The sequence below is a fragment of the Carlito syrichta genome, unplaced genomic scaffold, assembly GCF_000164805.1.
Source record: "Carlito syrichta isolate Samal-C Ts95f unplaced genomic scaffold, Tarsius_syrichta-2.0.1 Scaffold314837, whole genome shotgun sequence".
Taxonomy (NCBI): Eukaryota; Metazoa; Chordata; class Mammalia; order Primates; family Tarsiidae; genus Carlito; species Carlito syrichta.
In genome coordinates this window covers 892,363-915,222 of record NW_007258933.1, presented here as the reverse complement: position 1 = coordinate 915,222, position 22,860 = coordinate 892,363, and the positions used below count along the sequence as shown (strand labels likewise).

Below are 22,860 nucleotides of genomic sequence, written 5' to 3'. Positions count from 1 at the left end.
ACCCCCACCCCCGCCAACACACCTCTGTCTTCAACTCTAGGCCCAGTGGGACTTCTCTTCCTCAGTCACTTTGGATGATGATAATAATCATGGTGCTGGTAGTGGTGGTGGCAGAGGTGAATTCTGCTGCTATTGTTTTACAGATAGAAAAGAGTTAGAGAAAGGAAATGAGTGGCCCCAAATAATTCAGTTTACCAGTAGCAGGGATTGAGTTAAATCCCGGCTCCCTGTTACTGAGTCCTCAGCTGTTGCCTCAGGCCTCCTTTCTATCTACAGTAGTCTTGTCTTTCTTCCTTACAAGCCACAGGATGGAGTGTTAAAGAGCCACCCATTCCTTAGTACTTACCATGGACCAGACACCAAACTAAGTGCTTTACAGTCGTTTTCTTAGTCGAGGTTCATAAGAACCCTGGGAAGGTAGTATTATCATTTTCCAGATGAGGAAACTGAAGCTCAGAGAAATAAAATTACAAGCCAGCATCCTCTTCTCCCCCGACCCTCATCCCATTAATAAGTGGAAGAATCTGAATTCAAACCAAATCTGGCTCCATGGTCTCTCCTAAGCACCATGGTGTACTGAGCAATGTATTGTAATCATGTCTCTCTCTAACCAAGCTGTGAACTCCATGAGGGTCAGGGTCTTTTAGTATCCCTAGCGTAGGGCCAGACATACATTCGGTTTTCAGTGATTATTGTATGAATGGCTTAACCAGTGAATGGTCAAAGTGAGAAAAAGAGAGCCTACTGGGAACATGGGAGGGTGGGGCTACAGCAGAAAACTCTGTCCAGGAAGATCTCAGCACACTACCAGACAGATGGTCTAATCCCTTCTCTCAGGACTTTCCTGACTTCCCACAAACCCCTTTTTGCCCACTCCACACACACTCTGCAGGGCTAAAACCAAATCTCTGGGCTTCCTCTCTGTTACTTTCCATACCTAGCTCATGTTAGTTTCATGTGCAGTGCCAGCCAGTCATACCCTCTCCTGGACAAGAGTTGTTGTCATTTCACCTCCTTCAGGCCATCTTTCCCAGGGAGCAGCCCACTGGGCTGGATGCCTCATCAGTTTTGCATAAAGTGGGTACACTCCGCAGCACTGAGCAGAACAACTCCCCCTCCAAGTGGGCTCTTCATCCTCCTGGCTCAGAGCTGTCTCAGGAAAGGGAAATAATTTTTTTTTTTTTTTGAGTTGGAGTCTCACTCTGTCGCCCAGACTGGAGTGCAGTGGCCGCTCTCGGCCACCGCAGCCTCGACCTGCTAGGCTCCCGCGATCCTTCCTCCTCAGCCTTCCGAGAAGCCGGAATTACAGGCATGCGCTACCACGCCCGGCTGATTTTTTGATTTATTGTAGAGATGAGGTCTCGCTGCCCAGGCGGGTCTCAAAACCCGCGGGCTCACGCAATCTACTCACCTCAGCCTCCCAAAGGTGCGGGATTACAGGCTGAGCCACCGAGCCCGGCAAAAGGGAAAGAATTTAACCTCTTTGAGATTGTCCTGAGAATTGGAAAAACCTACCTTTCTTTCAGAGCCTAATGACTTCTAAAGATTGCAGGCTCTGTGGCATTTTCCAAGGCACTCTTTCAAAAGTTAGCCCTTAGACTCATCATTTGCCCCTCCATTGATTCTCCTCTGGGTCTTCCTTCCCTATCCTCACCCCCCGAGCCTCTGTCCTCAGCCTCATAAATTCCTTCCTCATTTCCACTGCTCTGTGAGCTCGCTCCAGTCTTGTCTTCCATAAATGACTTTTATTTGAGAGGACCCTCTCACTATATTTTATTCCTGAGGGTTGCTGGCTCACAGAAGCAGTACATGGCAGAGATTCTGCCTGTAAAAGGCTCATGCTGCTGGTTTATGATTCTTATCATTTCATTGCAATTGAGTTTCATGGAATAACAGGTGGAGATGTTTTAGAGCTTCGGCGTGGGTTTGGAGGTAACATGTGCAGTCAGTAAGAATTGCATGGGATCTGGGATAGGACCAGACTAGATTTTTGAGATTCAACTTATGCTTAGAATGTGACTAATGATACCTGCCTTGCAGGATTCTTTTCCAAATTAGCTTTAATGTGTATGCATAAAATACCTAGCATAGTGGCTGGCATTCAGTAAGCACTCAATAAGTGAAGTACTAGTGTATATTTTTATAATGCATGATTAGATCTAAATTAGCTGAGCAGTACTTAGATTCCAACACATTGAAGTCTGTGGACAGTTCATACCGTGAAGTTTTGGAGCCAGAAGGCCTTGATCTGAGTCTGTGTAGCCTTAAACAACTTACTTTCTCTTTCAAAGACTCGGTTTCCTTGTAGAGTCTGAATCTCTCTACCATCCCCTTCCGCCAGTCCTCAACACTGATCAGTGACTCTAGATGAAAATGCATTAATGTGCTGATACATTTGTCCCCAAATAAATATGTCAGGGGCCCACACCACAAAAACATTAGCATCAGCCTCCTTTCAGGATAATGGGCTCCTGAGGACCACAATCTCCTCAAAGAGAACACCCCACAATAGCTTTTGGCATGCACCCACGCCAAAAGACACATGCATTCATTTCATTCATTCTCTGAACCTTTCTGGCCTCTCCTGTGTACCAGGCACTGTTCTAAGCACAAAGGATCAGAGAACTCCACAGTCTCTTCAGGAAGTGAGACCTAATTCTGCAGCATGACAGAAATTCTGATTGATGGGTGAGGCAAGGAAGCAGGGCTTGGGAGCACGAGGGCAGGAGCAATGAACTTGATCAGGAGTTGGGAAAGGAGCCAGGGAAGAGCCTCACCAATGAGACCTGTGAGCCTGACCATGAATGGAGACCAAAGTGTGGCTCCCTAGAGGCCAAAGAGGAGAGAGCAATGTAGGCAGAAGGAACAAGTAGGGTGTGAGCTCTGTTGGAAAATCAAGCCTCAGTCTGACTAAAGAGTAGGAGCTGCAGGGGTGGGTGGCAGGAAGTAAGACCAGAAGACAGGCAGGGTCCAAATCATGGAGCTCACTGAATGCCTTGCTAAAGCGTGAATTAAAACAGTTCTCAATGAACATTGAAGATTTCCCTTTCAGACTCCACATCAAGTCTTCTTTGGCTCTCTCAACTCAACCTGGCCTAGGTTCTACCTTAACTCAGGGAGACCTTTCAGAATTCAAACTCAGATCCTCCAAGCTTCCAGTTTCTTCTTTCTTACTCTCCTGGCCTACCAAAAAGAAAAGAAAATCACAAAGCATAATAAATAATAACAATAATGACTGGCCGGATATGGAGCTGAAAATTCTGTTATCAAATTAAGTCACAATTGACAGCAAAATAAACTCAATGCTTTAAAAATTAAGCTGAAAGTAGCAACAGGGTTAAAAAAATTAAAGCTCTAAACATAGCAGTTGCATTAGTGCTAAATTCAATTTTATTTATGAGGCAAAATATAATTACATTTAAATTTGAGAGAAAAGAATTTAATTCTTATTAATGACAGAAAGACTGAGTGAGATGCTTTAATGCCAAAGAAATTGTCTTATGTTCATGGATGGGAGAGAAAATTAGATTCAGCATTGAGCATTCTCCCCTGTTACAAGTCTCATTTGTGTAGCCGGAATTGTTCCCTCTCTGAGAAGCATTAGCTTCTCAGCCCAGAAAGCACAGCACTGACATCCAATTAAACATCAAAAGGAAACGATCAGGCTGGGCTATTTCTGTATAGGTATGTTATAGCAGGGGAAACTCAAGGTTAGAATTTCACCGGAGAAATCATATCCATTGAGACTTGACATTTCCTGTTCCCCTTCCCAGCAGCGAGTGACAGCCTAAAATCAAAGTTCAGAATAATAAATATCTGAGAGATTGACACTGGCATAGAGAAGCTGGGGAGTGTCAGAGGGAGGCAGGGAAGAGCCACCAGCCGTCTGGGAGGTAGCATGGAGGTTTAGACGCATGAGATGGTCAGTTCCTAACATTTAATCAAAGACTGGAAAATTGGGCCCAGACAGGCATGCTGCTAAATACTGCCAGAGCTAAAGGTTGATAAACCAAGAGCTGGCAGATTTGTAATTTAGTAGAATTTCCCCTGACAGCCCTGGAACATTTTCTATCAGAATTGGAGCTCTTCAGTATGCAAATATAAGCCCTCCTGAAATTGGGCTTCAGAATCAGGTTTCTGTTTGGATGCCCAAGCTGATATCTTGTGCAGAATCTCCAGTTGTCTTCCTGAATCAAACTGCTGTTATGATAACTTGTAATTTTGAAAAAGAACCATTCTTTGAAAGAAGATCTTACATTTTACAGAACTCTTTCATGTATGTGCCTTATGATTTATGCAAGCAACAAACATGTAAGCCTCTGACATTTGCAGATAGTGCTGTTCCCAGGAAACCAGGGTCCAGAGAGCCTGGGTGACTTCCCAAAGACACTCTGGGAAAACAAGGATTCAAATCCAGGCTTCTCTGGCTTCAGAGCCCATGTTTATTCCCTACATAACTCTGCCATTGGCTGTTACCGAGACTTGTGCTGAAACTGCCAATGCGTTAGGTCTCAGGTTTATAAGGTACCATTTCATTTGGTAACACTACCAGGAACCATGTAAATTGGATTATGACCTTGGTGTATTTGACACTGCTATGAGAGTTTAAGGAAAAGAGGAATTACTTTCCCCTGATGATCAGGATGGCTTCTTGGAGGAAGTGGGATTTAAGGTAGGTGATGGAGATGAGATACAAGTAGACAGAGATAGAAGGAGGAGCAAGCACTTTGCAGCAGCCCCTGGAGAAGTCACGGTTTTGCAACATATACAAAGATAGGAGTTCAGGGCACTTTCTAGGAAAGTCCAGTGGTTTGGAGTGGCTTAGCTTAGGATATTTGTGGCAATGGTGAGAGGGAGAAAAGCAAGGGAAGCCAGCAGGCATTACATCATGAATGGCCTTGAAAGATTTTAGGTTTTATCTGTCACTGAAAACCACTGAGAAGTTACCCAGAGATGTGACGTGGTCAGCTTTGATTTTAGAAAGCTACTATAGTATTGGCATGCAGTTTGAGATGCCTGGAGGACATCGAGATGGAGGTACCAGGAAAGAGTCAGATAGATGAGCTTATGAATGAGTGGGGAAATGGGCCTTTTACAAAAGGTTATCGGGGTCAGATATTTTTGAGAAGAGGATTTAACATCAGCTGTCTCATTCATCCAGCTGGGTCCTTTTAGTGGAATTCTGGTTGTGTTCCAGCCTCAGCACAAATACACTTCCCGGTCATGTTCTTTGACTTCTTTGCTTACCAGCCCTTTCCTGGCTTGTTATCCTTCTGCAGAGTCAGCCCCTTTTTGGCGGCGTCCTCCAAGCTAGGTTGGAACTCCTCTAATCAGGAAGCCAGCTACTCTCCAATTAAGATGAATAGCAGTGGCTTACTGCTTCCTGTGGTAGGTGCCTTGTAAAGGCTTGAAACTCTAGTCCCAGGGGAATAGATGTGGAGGCCTGCTCTGCACCAACATGCTGGAATCCACTTTTCTGCTTAGTTTGAAAGCTCTCTGAGCTCCTTGAATGAGGTGAAAGGCCGAGTGGTTTCCAAGGCTCATTAGCTCTCTGCCATCTCGATCTGTGGAACAGAGCCATAGCTTGAAGCAGCTCTGCCTCTCGGGTGATAGGGAGGGAAGTTGAAAAGCACAGGAGAGGAACTTGGGTTTGGCCTCGGTGTCTAGAGGAGACTAATTACTGTAAGGAAGTCAGAGGTTTCTTTCCTGCACCTTCTTCCCCTTCTGGCTTCTTCTGAAATCTACACTGAGCCTAAAATCCATCTGCCCAACTTAAGGAAGGAGGGAGGGAGAGAGAGTAGATGCCACACTTGGAGAATGCTAATTTGTTCAATCTTGCCTGTGGGAGGGAAAGTAAACTTGTAATTAGCCTACTGTGTGCTGAGCATGGTGGCTGGCTTTGTACTCATTTATACACATAGGTAGACTTGAGTTGCTTGTGGATAGGAGTAATTTCATATAATCTCTGTATCCCCAGCTTCTAGGGATATCTGGCACATCATAGATGCTCAGTATATTTTTAAATCAATTTTTAACCTCTAGTAGCTAGGTATCATCATCATCATGTTATAAATGACAAAGAAGTGATTCAGAAGTGTGCATTATTTGTTTCACGTAGCTAGGAAATAGCAGAGCAGGCTCTTGACCCCAGTTTACCTGATTTCAAGTCTCTGCTCTTGCAAAATCACAGTAGCCTGGATAGGTACACTTGCCCTGTACCACTGGAATCTGACAGTACAGGTGCTGTGCAGTCAGAAGACACATTTCCTGTGTGAGACTTGCTGGGGAGTGAAGAGAATAATCTAATGGTGGCAGGGTACGCGAAGCAGCATAGGTAGACTAGTAATCCTGAGCAAGAAAAATCCACATGAAAGTGCTTTGGGAAGACAGAAGGTAGAAGGCCCTCCAGCTGGGACACTGGGAGGGTCTTCAAGAAGGAGGTGGCATGGGAGCTGGAACTCATACCACATTTAGATTTGAACATGTGTAGATCAGGGCAAAGGATCCCAGGCATGGAAACATATTCGCAGAAGCACAGAGGAGGCGTCAAAGAGTGCAGCCATGGCTACCTGTCTGGTGGGCCCCTCCCTTGACTGTTTCCTAAAACCAGCCAGCAAGTTCTAGCTCAAGTACTGACACACACATTGCTGTGTGGCATAGGACAAGGCACTTCTTCTCTCTGGACCCTCCTTTTCCCGCCTAGAGAATCCCTGAGGTCCCTTCTCATGCTCTGACCACAAAACTTGCTCCTCTGGTTTTGCCCCTCTTTTTCTCCTGTGGCCCTAACCTACGTAAAGGGATATCCTGGCCAAAACTAGGCACTTTCTCCCCAGGGTCAGCTCTCTGCTGGCTGTCCTTCTTCCTTTTCCACTGTTCTCAGGGGTTTTTTGTTTTGTTTGTGTGTGTGTTTGTTTGTTTTGAGTCAGGGGTCTCACTCTGTTGCCCAGGCTAGAGCACATGATTGTGGCTCACTGCAGCCTCGAACTCTAGGGTTCAGGCAATCCTCCTGCCTCAGCCTCCTGAGTAGCTGGGACTATAGGCATGTACCACCACACTTGGCTATTTTTTTATTTTTCATAGAGACAAAAATCTCACTATGTTGCCCAGGCTGGTCTTGAACTCCTGAGCTCACGTGATCCTCCTGCCTCAGCCTCCCAAAGTACTGGGATTACAGGCATGAGCAATTGCACCCAGCCTTCCCATAGTCTTTCACCTCTAGCTACCTCCCTTTATCACTCACAGCTCCCTTGTGTCTGTGCCTTTCTTCCACACCCTCCTTGCAAAACCCAGGATATTCCAACCCTTCACCATTTCTGATCCTACATCTGGGCTTCTGAGTGCCACTAAGCCAAATGACAACATGCTCCTGATCTCAGCCTCCCCTGGGCCCTCCCAGCTGCAGTCCTTGGTGAACTCTCGCTCTCGTCCCCACAGGGGCTCTTTCAGATGTCCACATTTGTTCACCAACATCCTGATCAGTGGAGAGTCCTGCCGCCTACTTTACTGAGAACTCGAAGCCTGTGGTTAAGTACTTCCCCGTTATCCTGGCCTGTTCTCTACCTGTGCCCCATGCCTTTCTGCCAGTTTCACTCTCCCCAGAGGTTGAAGTGCTCACTGAGTCTGCCCCTCTGATTATGCTTTGGACCCAGTCCTCTCTACCTACTAAAAAGGTACCTTAGTTGAATATCCCCTTTCTCTTTCCAGTATCTTCAAACTCTCTGGATATAGTTGCCATATAGTGGGTGTCTACTTAATATAGTGGGGTGTACTTAATACAGTAGGCATTGGGTTGGAGTGATGGAGTAAGGAAGAAGACTCGGACACTGATTCCATAGATCTTAGAGTCTAGTTAGAGCAGTGATCTAAGATGTAATGAACATACTCAGATTGTATCTGGGGTGTTGCTTAAACTTGATCCCACAATTCACAGATCAAAAAGCTGTGTAAGCTGTAGTCTCCTTTTATTCCAGCTAACTAACTTTGAGCAGGTCATTTAATTTCTGTAAACTGTTTCCTCAACTACAATATGAGAGTGAAAGTATCATTACAGGACTACTGTGAGAATTAATGATGTAATATTTGTGTTCCACTAACAACAGTGCTGGAACATTGTGATTTCTCTGTTTCCTCCTTATTTTTGCCTTAAATGCTGACAAGTTTGACTTGGACGTAAAGTGCACCAGAATTTCAGAGAAATTCCCCTAGATGTGCTGCATCACATCTGCACAGAGGCACAGAAGGAGGAAATAACAGATGGTGAACTAGGGGGAATGAAAAATTCTAGAAGGAATCATTTAAAGTCATTTAACCCTCTATTAAAATTTCTTAAGGTCACTCTCAGAACCTCAGGTCTGAAGCAAAATAGGACAATTTTACTTATTATCCCTTTTAGTGCTAAATGCAGACTTATGAAAGGACTTCCCAGGAGGTTACATAGGGCCAAGACTCTGTTTTCTACATCCCTAGAATTTTTTTAAAAAAGATCTAGGGTACAGTTCAGGGACATTGTAAAGTTTGGGCCTCACTTTGGTCCCCACATCACCTGGCTTGACATCAAGTACCCTTATTGATGAAGTATGCCCCTCCCACTCCCTCCCCAGACAGTTTCCCACACTGCCAATCCCTTTCTTATAGTATTATGATAACTGTTCAGAGTCCACTTATGAGTGAGAACATGTGGTACTCAATTCTTTGTTTCTGTGCATCCCTTAAAAACAGCTCACCTGCACCTGTTCCTTGCCCAGCAGGAAAGTATGCATCTTTGAGTGGGATTCCTTCTATCCCTTACTTGTATCAATTTTGAGCATCTTTCCAGGTAGAAGAAATTTTGTGGAAAAATTATGCATAAGTCTGTCCCTTTAGGAGAAAGGCACTGCTTCTCCTACCAGCCATTTTAATGAATAGGATTGTAAAGTAAGTCCAGACAAATTAAAACATAGCTGTGATAGGTCCCAGGCTTCATCTGAGCTTGCATGGGGATTAACATTTAATGAGAGGAGCCTGGGGCAGCTTTTCCTGTATATGTACATGTACATTTGGGGGCATAATTAACCAATAGCCAAATCTTTTCCCTGCCCTTGCACCTCTTCCTTGTGTGTTCACCTCTTCCCACACCATAGAAAGAGAACAGGCATGGCTTGGGCAATGGCATGAAGAAGATGTTTCTGAGGGTGTAGAGACTCAAATACCTTTTTAATTACAGAGTTCGCATTCAGAGATTGGAAAAATGAGTTCCTAAGCAGCTTAGACACAAAGAAACAGAGCCTCTATGTGAATATATTTCACAAAATAACTTTTGTACAATATGGCACTGAAGTAGAATCGAGCCAACTGACATATACTTCTTTCGTAAGGCTTTTTTTCCCCATTCATCTGCCATGCTAGGCCACGCCTAGCACTAGTGCCAGAGAACCATGTTAGACCCTTCCATTAGGTGGGCTTCTAGTCTAAGGAGAAGATAGACATCTACATGGGTGAAGCAGGGAAGACCTGAGGTAGGGAAGGGGAAGTGCTGTGGGCTTGACTTTCTGTAGGAGAAGAGCTCATGTGTGGCCAGGTTCATCTCCAGGGGCCTGTATAGTTCATGTAAGAACTTGATAAACTTGAAATGAGATTTTGAGAGGAAGCCTAGGCTATAAATACAGATGACTTTTACCTAGGTTTTGGTACTATTTGATCACAGACGTGCTTCATACCCAAAGTTTGAAGCTACTGCTAGAAAAGCAAATATTTTGTACTTCAGGAAGATGCTCTTATGCTGAGTGATTTAGAGCTGTACCGATAGAGTCGTCCCCAGTCCTCATCTCTCAGTCATATACGCAACATAGTTTACACAGAACTTTTCATATACAGTGTTTCCTTCTTTTATCACCACCCATGATGTAGGAGGACTGTTATTGCTCTCTGCATTTTAATGGTAAATAATTATGGCTCAGAGATTAGGTAATTTTTCCCAAAGACCCACAGCTAGGAACTGGGGAGTCAGAATTTAAACTCAAGTCTACTTTATTATGGCTTGTGTACTCCTGAAACTTCAAAAGATTCCTCCGACCCCAACCCCCGACATTCAGTCAGAAAGATCTGATGTTGGTCATTTGAAGGTCATCTAGGGATGCCCCTTTGTACTGGGTATGTTGTAAAAGTCAGAATTCACATCTGACCTTCTGACTTCAGTCTAATGCACTTGCCACTCCATCTCATTTCCTTTCTTATAAAAATGTATGTGTGTTTAATTTACTATGCCTTGAATATATGCCAAGCACTATGCTAGAAGTTTTACTTTCTTTCATGCTAACTTGTTTAATATAATTGATGTAGGTCACAACCATCTGCCATGCTAGAATGGAAACTCCTTGAGGTTAGGAAAAAGCCATGTCTGTCATAATCACCAGTATAGAGCTTGCACATAGTGAGTACCAAGAAATCAACCAAACGAGAGTAGCTCCTATAGCAACCCTCCAAAGTATAGTAGTTGATGTCATACCCAGTTTACATAAGGAAACTGGCAACTTAGAGAAGAGCTGTGACCCAAATTTCACACAGGATCACTTATGTTATGTAAAAGGCATACGAGCTGTCAAAGCACATTCTTTCACATTGTCCTGTTTAGTTTTCAATGGCCATTCTGGAAGTTATATCTGTTTTAATGTCAAAGCAGAATCTGAGAAGGAAAAATAAAGCAGTTCCATTTATTTCAAGGTATTTGAGGAAAAAAAAGAACCAATAGGGACTGCGACTTGAGGCCAGATGATAAGCAGTTTCTCAGGTTTCTGCTCCCATCTTGAGTCGATGGGTCTCTTCATTCAGACAGACCTATCTGCAAAGGAGAACTGGAGAGCTCACAGGTCGTATTACTATCAGTTGGCACCCTGTAAATATCAAGGTCACCCTGCTCAGGCCCCTTCCATTAAAATGTGTAAGAGCTCACAACCCAGCTTGTAAAAGGGTGGTGGAGGGGTGCCCAGTTCCAAGCAACTGTAGCTTCATGCCACGTAAGCAACTGTAGCTTCATGCCATGTAAGCTAATGTAAACTGGCAAGAAAATGGAGTATTTGGAGGGATAGTTCCACAGTCTCCAGATGAGAAGAGTGAGACCAAGTGCCTGGGATACTCTGTGTAGAGGATCTCATTTCATTTCATGTACATCCAGCATCTGACACGGATATAACAAATGATAAGCAACAGGGCCAGAAATGGGCGGGTGGGAGGATATGCTGGGAAAACCAGGAGTTTCCCTTAAAGGAAAGTCTACCCATGTGTGTAATTGTTAAGGCTCAGTTTCCTTACCTGTAAAAAGCCTATCTTGTGGTACTATTCTGAAGATCATCAAATTGAGGAAAAAGCCCTAGATGACTACTTGACCTTGTAGAATGCCCTCATACTATCTGTGTGTCAGTATCTGCACCTCTAAGAAGGATAATAGCTAGGTGTTCTGAAAACATTGTTGTGCTAGTTAAATGATAAAGTGTATGTGAAGAGTGCTTTGTAAACTGTAAAACCTGATATGAGCATTAGCTAAACCAAATTCCCGCTTATTACCTCATATGATCTAACACCAACCCTGTGAAATTGGCAAAGTAGGAATTATCCCCATTTTACAGAAATGGAAAGCAAGGCTCAATGAATTGCATAATTTGCAACTTGCAGATTACGCAGCCAATAAGTGGCAAAGCCGTGAGTAGACTCCAGATCTGTCTGATCCTAAGCTCCATGGTTTTTAAATTCATTGTACATAGGGAAAAAGGTCAGACATGAGTAAACTATAGATTATTTGGATAATCTGGAATACCAGTATTAGTTTATGCTCTATCTGGGCTATGATCTCCTGGAGAGTAGAGATTATATCTTATTGACCTCTGTATTTCTCGCACCAGCTACAATCTCTGGCATATGTAGGCATGTGTGGATATTATTAGAAGAATCAATTAATCCATATGAATCTGTTGATATCCACTATATATCAGGCACGAAGAACCCTCTGAAATGGGTGCCATCAGCATCTCCACTTTACAGAGGAAGCAAAAGGAAGCTTGAAGCTATTGAGTAGGTCATATTGCTGGCAGGACCATGATTTGGAATCATGTCTGTTCCATGTCTTACTCTCTTTCATCCATACGGCCTCCAGGTGAATTAATAAAGGGATGAAGAACCTGTTGGCTAAGACCTGAAGTCGGAAAGTTAAGTGTGGGGAACACCTGCCCCTTCTGCACTTGGTCTCTTATGGACTTCGTGTGCTCTGCTACCTGAACACACCATGGCTTTGGCGCCAGCTGCCAGCCCTTCTGGTTTACACCTCAGTGAATAGAAGTGCTGTTTGCTGTTTACTTGCACACCATAAACTGCCACCTGGAAAAAGTGTTGAGTAAACCCAAACAAACCCAACTGATCTTTCAGGACTCCAGAGAGAAAGTTCTAGCCCTGAGCATGGGCCTGTCTCCAGAGTCACCAGGAGGTCATTGCCCTTTCAGTGTTGTGGAAGACATGGGGATTTCAGAGACAGACCTAGTGAGGCCTGTGGCCTAGAGATTGTCATTCTTTGTCCTGAGGAAAGCCCAAGATATTGTCTGTGTGAGCAAGAAGGAAAGGGAGTTGAACACCATCCTTGATATGGTAACGCTTAGCTCCACAGCCCCATCCTCATCTACATGGGACATTTACTTATGGGCAAGTCACTAGAGATAAACTGGGTGGACTCAGCTGGGCTGGTAGAGTGTGCATGAATGTTTATCATTCTCAGGCACCTATAACTCTGGCAACACTGGTTCATCGTTACCCAGCGACCCTCAATAAGGGATCTGTTCTGTACCAGGACCTGTGCTGGATACCAGGAATAGAGTCATCAGAGGAATTAGACCTAGCCTTAGGTTGTTTCTAGTCTCATGGTGAGACAGACATAGAAATAGAAAATCACACTACCATGTAAAATGAGAAGGAAAAAAAGCACAGAGAATAGCCACAGGGTAAATCACAGGAGGCTTCTCAGAGTTGGGGGGGAACATTTCAGCCAAGTCTTGGGGGTGGGTTAGATATATAACATAGAGGAGGCTATATCATAGAATCCACAGTTTCAAAGCCTGAAGGGACCTTAGACACCATTAGTTCCCCCTGCAATCGATGAAGAAACTGACACCTTAAAGAGAGGAAGTGGCCTACCCAAGGTCACACAGCAGCTTACTGTCGGAGCAGGCCTGGACCTCACAAGCCTCTTTAGACTACCAGTCCCAACCTCAATTTCAGGAAACCTTTCTTGAGTGACTGGTTTTTACCATGCCCTTTTTTCATCCACTTCACTGGGTGCACACTATAGCCCGCTTAGGCCAGCAGAGGGCCATTGTAAGGAAGCATCATACTGCTCACTCTCTCCAGACCAGGAACTGTTCTCAGTGAAGTCAAGGGACCTGCCCAGGGTCGACACAGCTCAGAAGCTCCTGAGCCTGGCATAGAACTCAAGTCCCTAGCTCCAGGTCGGAGATATCTCTGCCCATCTTACAGCTGAAAAATGCATGTGTAAGTACCTGCATGTAGTAAGTACCTCCCTATTGAGGCAATGTGCTTGGCAGAGTGTCTGGCATGGAAACACAACATAAATGGTAACTCTTTTTTATTTCTAATTCTCAAACATGTTGTCACTTGTTTTCTAGATTGGTAGGAAGGTCTGACTTTTTTTTTTTTCTTTTTCAAAAATAGCTAGAATATTAGCAGCTTCTAAACCAGGAACGCAGCTTGGAAGGGAGTTATGGGCAAATGCAACTTGACAGAAGTGCCAGTTAATTTAGTTTGAAAGAAATGAAAAGTGTTGGGATTTTCATATGAATTTGAAGAGTATTGGGCCACGAGGCAAAAGAATCTAGTCAGAGTCTCTATCAGAGCCCTGACGGGGAGCCTCGGTGGACACAGTTGCTGAACCTGTTTCCTGAAGAGCAGTTGCCTTTGGAAGCCTTCCCACTCTACCTGTAGTAAGCATGAGGCTATTGCTGGCCCAGAGCCTGAGGGGCTTGTGAATTCGGCCCTGTGTGTTTTGCACTATCTCACAGATGGGCCTTTGTGAAGGGCGGGCAACTCCTCTCTGACTGTGAAGTGGCCCCCCAACTGTTTGCTTTGGATCTGAAAGCCCATTTAGGTGGTGCTTGGAGTTGGGATGAGGAAGCAGGGAGCTGGAGGACAGGAAATAAACCCAGCAAAAGCACAGAGCAAACTACAGATTTTTGAACAACAATCCAGAGTATACTTATGGAGTGTGGGGTCCAGCCACCCTTCCCCCCACCTCAATTAGAGTCAAGGCAGTAATTAAATGCTTCATGTGCCCAGCCAGACCACAAGCACTTCATTTGACGATGGGGACTCATCCTCACTTTGTTTTCACACATAACCGGTTTTTAATTAAATTTGACTTTTCCTCACATCTGTTCAGAGGGCCGGTCCCCTTTGGAAGCAGCAGGCAAAAAAGCAGGGACAGGCTGGCAGTAGGGAAAAGCAAATTGAGCAGAGCCCTTCAATTCCTCCTATCTTGGTGGGAAAATGGGCACGGGGCAGGCTTTTGCCCAGAGAATTGTTTTCATCCGAGGTCATTGTCCATGGAGATTAGTCTCCCAAGCCTCTGGAATCCTGATCTCTCACAGAAGCCTAGGTAAGTCACCGTGTGTGACCCTTATTCCTAACAATAACTCACTCAATATTTGTTTTTTTCTCTCTCTCCTCCCACCTCTGCCCTCTGGCCCCTTCCTCTCCTTCCTGGCCCTGGTGTCCTCCCTCCTTCTCCTCCTTCTCCTCCTTCTCCTCCTTCTCCTCCTTCTCCTCACAGAGATCTGTGCTGCTGACTGTGGTGGCCATGGCGTCTGCGTGGGAGGCACCTGCCGCTGTGAGGATGGCTGGATGGGGGCAGCCTGCGACCAGCGGGCCTGCCACCCGCGCTGTGCCGAGCATGGGACCTGTCGCGATGGCAAGTGCGAGTGCAGCCCCGGCTGGAACGGCGAGCACTGCACCATCGGTATGGTGGGCTGAAGTCCCAGGGTACCTGCTCTGGTCTGCAGGACACCTTTATCCGTCGGGGCACTTCAGGACAAGCCTGAGTCCCCACTGCATGTGGGAACAGGGCCACAAAGTCCTTTCATCTGGCAGCATTATGACTGGCCTTTCCTAGACATCAGTTGGATTTAAACTCACTATTTGGCATTTTCAACCTTATTTCTCCCAATTTCCATTTCCCAGGTCCCAATTAGCTGGTTAGCTTTTCTGCTGTTTAGCTCCTAAATGCAGTATAGCTCTGTGTCAAGGAACTCGGCGTTCAGGAATGAGGCAGATGACTGCCACTTGGCAGATGTGAGCAAGTCCCATCACCTCTCTGAGCCTCAGTTTCCTCACCTATAAGATGAGGATAATAATACATGTAAAGAGCTTAGCACAGACTAGTACATAGTGGAGTGCCCATTACTTGTAGTCATGATTATCAAATCCATTATCTGGCTGAGTTGGCTCTCAGGTCAAGGCTCCCAGAGAGGCCTGGAACCCTGGGAAGAGTGCCCTACAGGCCCAGAGGCCACATCTGCAGTCCATTAGGCCTGAGATCTCCCGTCCTCTGCTTCTGTCCTGTCTGCATTTGTCTCCTTTCCCCTCCCTTGGGGCTCCTAGGCACCAGCCCCTGCTGAAGCAGCTCTGTTGGCAGCTTTGAAAACAAGCTGATCGCTTCGTTCCCTTCTTTCTGCCTTTCCTGCTGGTGGTTGTTGATTTTAAACTCAGCCAGACGTTTTGCTTGGTTTATTATCCTGGAATGAACAATCACCGAAAGCTCTTTATTGAATCAACTGGTTTGTGTATGTGTGTTTTAACTTCTTCCTCTTTTTTTCTTCTTTTTAACAAAGGGTCTGTGATCAGATGGTGAGCACATGGCTTTAGAAGGCAGGATTCCGGGTACCTTTCTGGCTCAAAAAGTGACCTCTTGGGTCTTAGAGAAACTGGAAAGCCCCACAGCTTTTGAGGGACAAAGGAATTTTGAGCAAGCAGAGCTACTTCTTAGCCCTGTGGGATTTTTTTAGTCTTTGTTATTTTTGTTTTGCAGCCGGACGCTACTTTATATTCTTGGTCCCTGCCACTGCAACATCACTGGGTTTATAATTGGCCGTGGAACACCTTACATTTCTTAATAATAATAATGGCTTCTAATTTTTAATTATTTACAACATGCTGAGCTCTGTGCTAAGGACTTTAACTGCATTATTTTATACTCCTAACAGTCACCCTGTGAAATGGTATGTATTATTTCTTCTTTTCCAGGGACCTGAGGCTTAAGGTCACGTAACTTTAAAAGGTGGAACAGGAATCTAGCTCAGTTTTCTCCCCACCAGCTGCTTGCTCTGCAGTCCTTGCATGACAGAGCCCAGGTTTTCCACGGAGGCCTTGGCTCCCATCCTTCCCATTGGCTATGGCCAATTTCACCAAGGGCCCCACATTCGCCCAGCCCCCACTCTCAACAGAGCCATTCCATAGCGGTGGCAACCCTAACTGCTTTTCCATAGCATATTGCGCCATGTCATCTTACTGTGCACTACTTGATGACTTCTTTATGTCAGCATCACCCTACTTTACAATTGTCCCGGAAACCCCTTAATGAGAAGTGGCCCTGGTCATGTGAGGGGCCATCTTCTTTAAACTCTGCTTTCCTCTCACCTTCACTTTTCTGCATGACTGAAGACAGACTGACCTTTCAGCCTCCCCTCCCAAAAAGGCCCACTCCTTTTTTTTTAAAGAGCCCAAAGAGAACACTTGCATACAGAATCTTCAGCTCACCTTACCAAATTCCAAAGAGTTTGTAGATGTCAGATGAAAATTTTATAAGATAAAAGCATCTAATTTGAGTCCAATGATGAGAGACTTAAGGAAATTCTCCCTCAGCCAGTCAGAGATGATTCATGACAGAGCTTGTGGACAGTCTGTGTTACACGTAGTGTCTCGTGGATATTCATCAACCTGGCTTTAAGAACGTCCCTTTTATTTTGATGCCAAGAAATCAGACCATCTTTTCCTGCCTCCCCTGCACACCCTGTTATCACTTTTTAAGAACAGATTCCTCCTTTGGGTTACAGATGCTTTTTCCCCTTCAGATAAGAAATACATCAAGGTACATGTGCCCACTATATGAAGAAGGTTGACAGTTCTAAATACCAGAAAAATGTCACAGGACATTGAAGAAGTAATGAACTAGTCATAGTGGCTCAGTTGAAAGGACTTTGGCTCGGAATTCTATTACCCTTCATTGTGTGGTGAGCATTTTCTTTGTCCTTGTCTAGTTTTCCTGCATGGCAGCCTTCCCTCTGTGGGTCCCTGCCTGTGGCCAGCTGCGTTCCCTGGAGAAACTCAACACCCTTATGCTGAAGGAACACTTCAACAACCTTGTAGGGTATAAGGGAAGGGGGAGGGGATACAAAGTAGAGAAACAATGATGAGTGCCTTCCGTTTCTTGTTGAACCAGAAATGAGGAGGACAAATCCTTTTTTAGTCTTTGATGGTAGCAAGAAGCATTTTCTTATGTTTCTAGGGAGCTTCACTCCCTGTGAGGGTCATTTAGGAAAAGAAAACAACTGCTGATATGAAAAGTTAGAAATTCAAAGTGTTAAATTTTCTCTTGTTATCAGATTTCGTTATTATACAATAGGTCATTATCCTGCAGCTAGATCCTACGCTGCAATATAGTTATTTCTCATACCAGAGAAAAAGTCAGTATCCATGACACTGATTCAGACACCTCCATGCAATGGGAGCGAAAGAGAGTAGGGCCTCTTTATTTACACACTGCTTCTCTCCATAAACAGGAAAGAATGCCTTGATTATCTTACCACATGAATAAAGAGTCTAAAGAAAAGGATAGATCTGGGCTTCTATGGCCAAGTCCCCAGCATAAGAACCTTTTACCCCCATGACTCTTTCCAGAGCAGATTATTACAGTAGGAATCTTCTTTTGGAGGGTTTAACCCATTTTTATCTTTCATGGAAGTGACTTGATTTTTCTCAAGAGAGGTTGGTTTGACAGTGGCATCCTCTTCAGTGAGAGTACTTTGTTCAAATAGCAAGAATACGTCACATTCAATCCTAATTCCTTATGTTAGGAATTACCTGTCTCTTTGCATCTTGAAGAAAAGTCTTTGGTGAAACCACCTGGGCAGAACACGTGGTTGCTTGGGGCTTCAGTTTCTGTCTATGAATCACAGATTCAGGTGGCTGGAGAAGGTCCCCAGGGGTGACAGAATTCCAGCCCCCTCCTCTGCTGTCCACAGAACTGCACACTCATCAGCCCAAAACTGAGTCGCTTGCCCCTAAAAATATCCCATGAAGAAAAAGGGATTCTTCATTTTTACTCTTACTCAATACTAATACTCCCACTTGCATGTATGAAATCCAGTTTTCTTAGCCCAGATTGTAAGGTAAGATGGATTGATTTGATCTGTTTCTTAAGTATATAGTCAACATAGATTTTCATCAAATGCATATTTTTGGATGGCTTTTCAAGGAATTTCATGGATACCTCAAAGTCTGGGACTTGACCTCTGATTTCCTTTGAGAAAGCTGAAAATCATAGTTAAATTTAAGAAGGTGTTTAATTTTTTTCTATTTTTTTGAAAATAATACTAACATTTTGGACCAATTCTATCATGGTTATTATATTCACCCCAGTGCCCCTTGTCTATAAAGTCTCAAAACACCTGTGGCAAATGCCAGCTTCTGATTACATTTGTAAAATTCCAACCTTGACCCCAAAGCTGTGATTGTTCAAGATGCCAAATATACAGAATTATTTTCTGACTTCAGGAGTTCTGTCCAATCATATAAATGCTGATTTTTAAACAAAAGCCTCCTCTGGGAGTAAAGATCAAAACAATGCTGTGATGATGCAATTACTTGGGTGAGCAAAACCAGACTTCCCAATGAAGACAAATTATAAAGAAAGGCCCCCTCAAATCTTCTGGAGTGTTTTGTCCACTTTTGAATGGTAGCTCTCAGATTTCTTTTTTGTAATCAGCCAATCCTTAACCAAGAGCTCACAAATCACTCATGAGGTGACAGTGCCTGTGTGATAACCCTGTGATTATCCCTCCTCAAAAGCAGTCACTCACAACCTGTGATCTGACAGGACAGATGCTGACAAGGAGAAAGAAAATGTTCAGGGATGTTCCTCAAGTTGTCAGAGCAAGAGTTTGATATGCTCATGGTTTGGGGGGGAGATTTCAACCCACATATGAAAGGGGTGGGAAACTTTGTGAGTTCTCACAAGAGGTGCCACTGGCCACCAATCTTTTATTCAAAGAGAGAAGAACATTAATGCATCCAAGATCACAGCAAAAACATCTCTTTGGTTGTTTGCCATCCATCTGAAAGAAGTTCAGATGATGATAACCACCACATGCATCACCTGCAATAGTGAGCCTTATTTAATCTGGCCCAACATATACCAGTGCTGCCGCTATTAGAGTTGACCTGAGGCTTGTGGAGAATAAGAATAGAGTCTCTTGCCATGTTCTTCATAATCTTTGATGGTTGCCCCTGAAGCTTCTTGAGATTATCCTAAGAGAAACTTGGAAACCTCTGTTGGAACAGGCAAATCAAAAATAGAAGTTTCCATGTTGGTGGTCCTAGAAACAACAAAGAGACCTAAGACCTCACAGACTAACCTCTTGCCAAGGCTCAGAATCTGTAGCATAAATAGTTGTAGTGCCACCACTGCCTCCAACTTCTCGCGTAACAACAAGAAAATAGTAGGAGCATAAGAAACGTTGGTGCAGTGTCAAAAAAAAGTGTGGGCCAAGAGGAAAGATGCCTGTACTGCCATCGTCTTCATCCTGAAGTCCTGAGGAGAAAGATGCAGGAATTTTCTGAAGGCCTGAATCTACCTTCCATAACGCAAACTTACAGATTTCACATCATCATTTCTAAAAAATTGATATTTTAAAATTATAAATTTTAAAATGATTATACTCAAGAGCACACGTGCCAAGATTTTCAAACAATAAAAGCAACAACAGTATGGACTTCTCTATGTTTCTTGTATAAATAAATGGCATTGGAGTTCAAAGACCCACTTGTTACTTCCATTTTCAATAGTCAGAGACAAGGAAGCTCTGTTTTATTCCTAAAACACGCTTGGACTTGGTCTTAACTGGCTGTTATTGGCTTTTGGATTCACAGTGTGGCATGAAGTATCTTTGTAGCAAAGGAATCCCTTTTGATTTGTGGAGTCAAGGTTTAAAGTTTTGAATGTCTGCTCTTGGCTCCCGAAAACCCACAATGCTGATTGTAACCTGAACCCACCTCAATCACTTCCTACATATGGTCTGGAGAAATTAGTAGTTTTAAAAGTGTTGAAAACGTTTTCATTTAATAGAGATCTTTATGACTATACAGTCCTTTGAAAATGAAATGGCATTAAAAGAGCGAGAGAGAGCTCTCTGAAGCCAGCCCCTGCCCCTGAGGAGATTATCCTATAGAGTGGATATAATCTTAACTCATCACCAGAGTTATGATACCACCACTAACTTTAGAGACAACAAAGTTTTTCATCAGAGAACTTCCTCAAAGTATATGCTGCACAGTGCTATGACCATTTGGATCCCAAGAATGGCATCTCATCCAGCCTAGCCATCCGTAGGAAAGAAATCTAGGCTTACTCCATCTCTTCTGTGACTGGATTCAGAGTCTTTACAGGAGCGCATGACTAGGACTCTCCAAAAAAATTCTGCATATCTGAAAGCTAAGAAAACTGCCGGAGCCAGGAGATCCTGTGTGTTCCTACTCTTTGACAACATAGCCTAGAAGATAATATATAAGAGATTTTACACCATTTTGCAAAATTAGATGAATTTGCTTGACTAAGCTAAAATGACAGATGAACCAAGAATCAAGAACGCCTTCCCTTTAGCCACCAGTGTTTCCTGGACTGTTTTCATGTGGGATGTTCCTATTTTTCATTGTTTGATGTTCCACAATTTTGTTTATTCACTCCTGCTTAATAAGACTCTCTTCTTCACATTCCCTTCCTATATCCTGCCGTCTCATGGACTCCATAGCATCTGTAAGAATGAAGGGAAGCTTGCAGGCCCAGTTAAAATCTCCTCTTCCCAATTTTCCACTCAGCTGTGAAGCTCCAGGAATGTATTTCATCTTGCAACAGAGACCACATGGATACCTAAACTAAGAACATCACCTCTCATCCACCAGTCTTTTGAGGCTAATATATATTGATGAATAGCAACAATGTCTGTTCTATCGAGAGAATTGAAAAAATAAAATTTATATCTTTTATGGAGAGACTAAGAATGTTCTTACAGTTTATAGAACCCTAGGGATTCCAGATAAGGCCACACCATTGCAGTCCAGTCCTGTTTGATGGACTTTTGATTCATGTGCAAAATTGAGCTGAGGCTGGAGTGCAGCCTGGCTGAAGGCATATATTCTATCAGGAGTCTGACATCTACCTGGCCTTTGCAGGAGCACACAAAGGAGCGGCACAGGGAGACAAAAGGAGAATCTCCTCAAACAGCCATGATGCCAGCCTAGGTGGGGAAGGTGACACAGTATCATTGATTTATGCTAGGAATGACAGGGCCTACCTTGCTTCAAACACACAGCCAGGCACCCATATATATGCACAGCTAAGTTTATTTCAGAGCAACCTTTTACACCTATCCACACAAATAAGCAAAACCTTATGATGGCCAAATTATTTAAGGCTTGGACACAACCCCTACATTGGTAGACAAAGCATACATCATTCTGTCTTTTGAGTTAATAAGCACAGAGAAGTGGTCAGGCTTTCTTTTCTTTTTTCTTTTTTTTAATTTTTCACAGTGACATCCATTGACCTGCACCTCACATCCTGTGTAAGATGCTCAAAGGAGGGGTGCATCTTACTGAGAACACCAAGCATTCTGCATTCAAGTATATGTGTGCACATGTGTACACAGAAATTTCAGGAATGACAAACAGCCTAGCAGTGTATTTGACCAAAGACTCAATCCTTTCCCTAGTGCATCTCAGAGGTGATTCCAGTTTTGCATGTTTCTAGATTCCAACTTTGTGGGAACACATCTACAGAGTGCACGTGTTCTTGGTTTGGCTACTTCCTCTGTACGGAGGAAGTTGGATGCTGCTCTGAATAGACAGAGGAGCAAGTTCTAGTTTTCCATCAAGTCAGACAAACCTGATGGAGCAGGAGTGTGGCCACTTTTGCAGCTTCCCATCCTCCTTTCTCCTGTTGTCTTTATCCATATGTCTTCTTGTTTATATGATCATGTTTCCCAACACCTGGAAAACAGAATGAATTGAAGTTCCTTTAGGCCCTTCCTGGAGAATGTGCTTGCTCTCCCTCCTTCTTTCTCATGTTGTCCTGTCTTTGGTTTCATTTTCTCCACCATGGCAGAGGCCTGTCCCAACAGTGGGACATACCCCCCTTTGTCTCCTTAGCACCTGGCATGGTTATGTGGCAGGCAGTATTGCACTTACTCGATCCTATCCTAAATGTCCTGTCTTTTATCTCCCAAGCTCACTATCTGGATAGGGTAGTTAAAGGTATGGTCTTCCTTCCTCTATTTTCCTGTTGTCTTTGTGCGTGTGTTTGTCTGTGAGCATAAAAGAAGAAACGTGTATATAAAAATGTATATAATATACACCTCATAAGCATGGTGTCTAGATGCTGCCACAACCCCAGTTTTGTCACAGCATCTACTGCCTAAAGGGGGTGGGTTTTTAGTCACAAGGTGACCTACCTGGAGTGTCATTCTCCCTGCCAGTTGCTTATATTTGTGACACTCCCATTGTGCTGTTGTCCTTCCCTCCCCCACATGCATATACCCTTCACCTGTTCCACCCCATCTCATG

General features: G+C 43.9%; 1 protein-coding gene across 1 annotated transcript in view; it reads left to right on the top strand.

Annotated features, from left to right (window-relative positions):
* The window catches only part of TENM4 (teneurin transmembrane protein 4), a 231,963-nt gene that overhangs the window by 92,817 nt on the left and 116,286 nt on the right, over positions 1–22,860 (top strand). Inside the window, exon 9 of the mRNA XM_008072062.1 lies at positions 14,801–14,986. Within this exon, the coding sequence (XP_008070253.1) occupies positions 14,801–14,986 (186 nt within the window). The remainder of the gene's footprint in view (positions 1–14,800; positions 14,987–22,860) is intronic.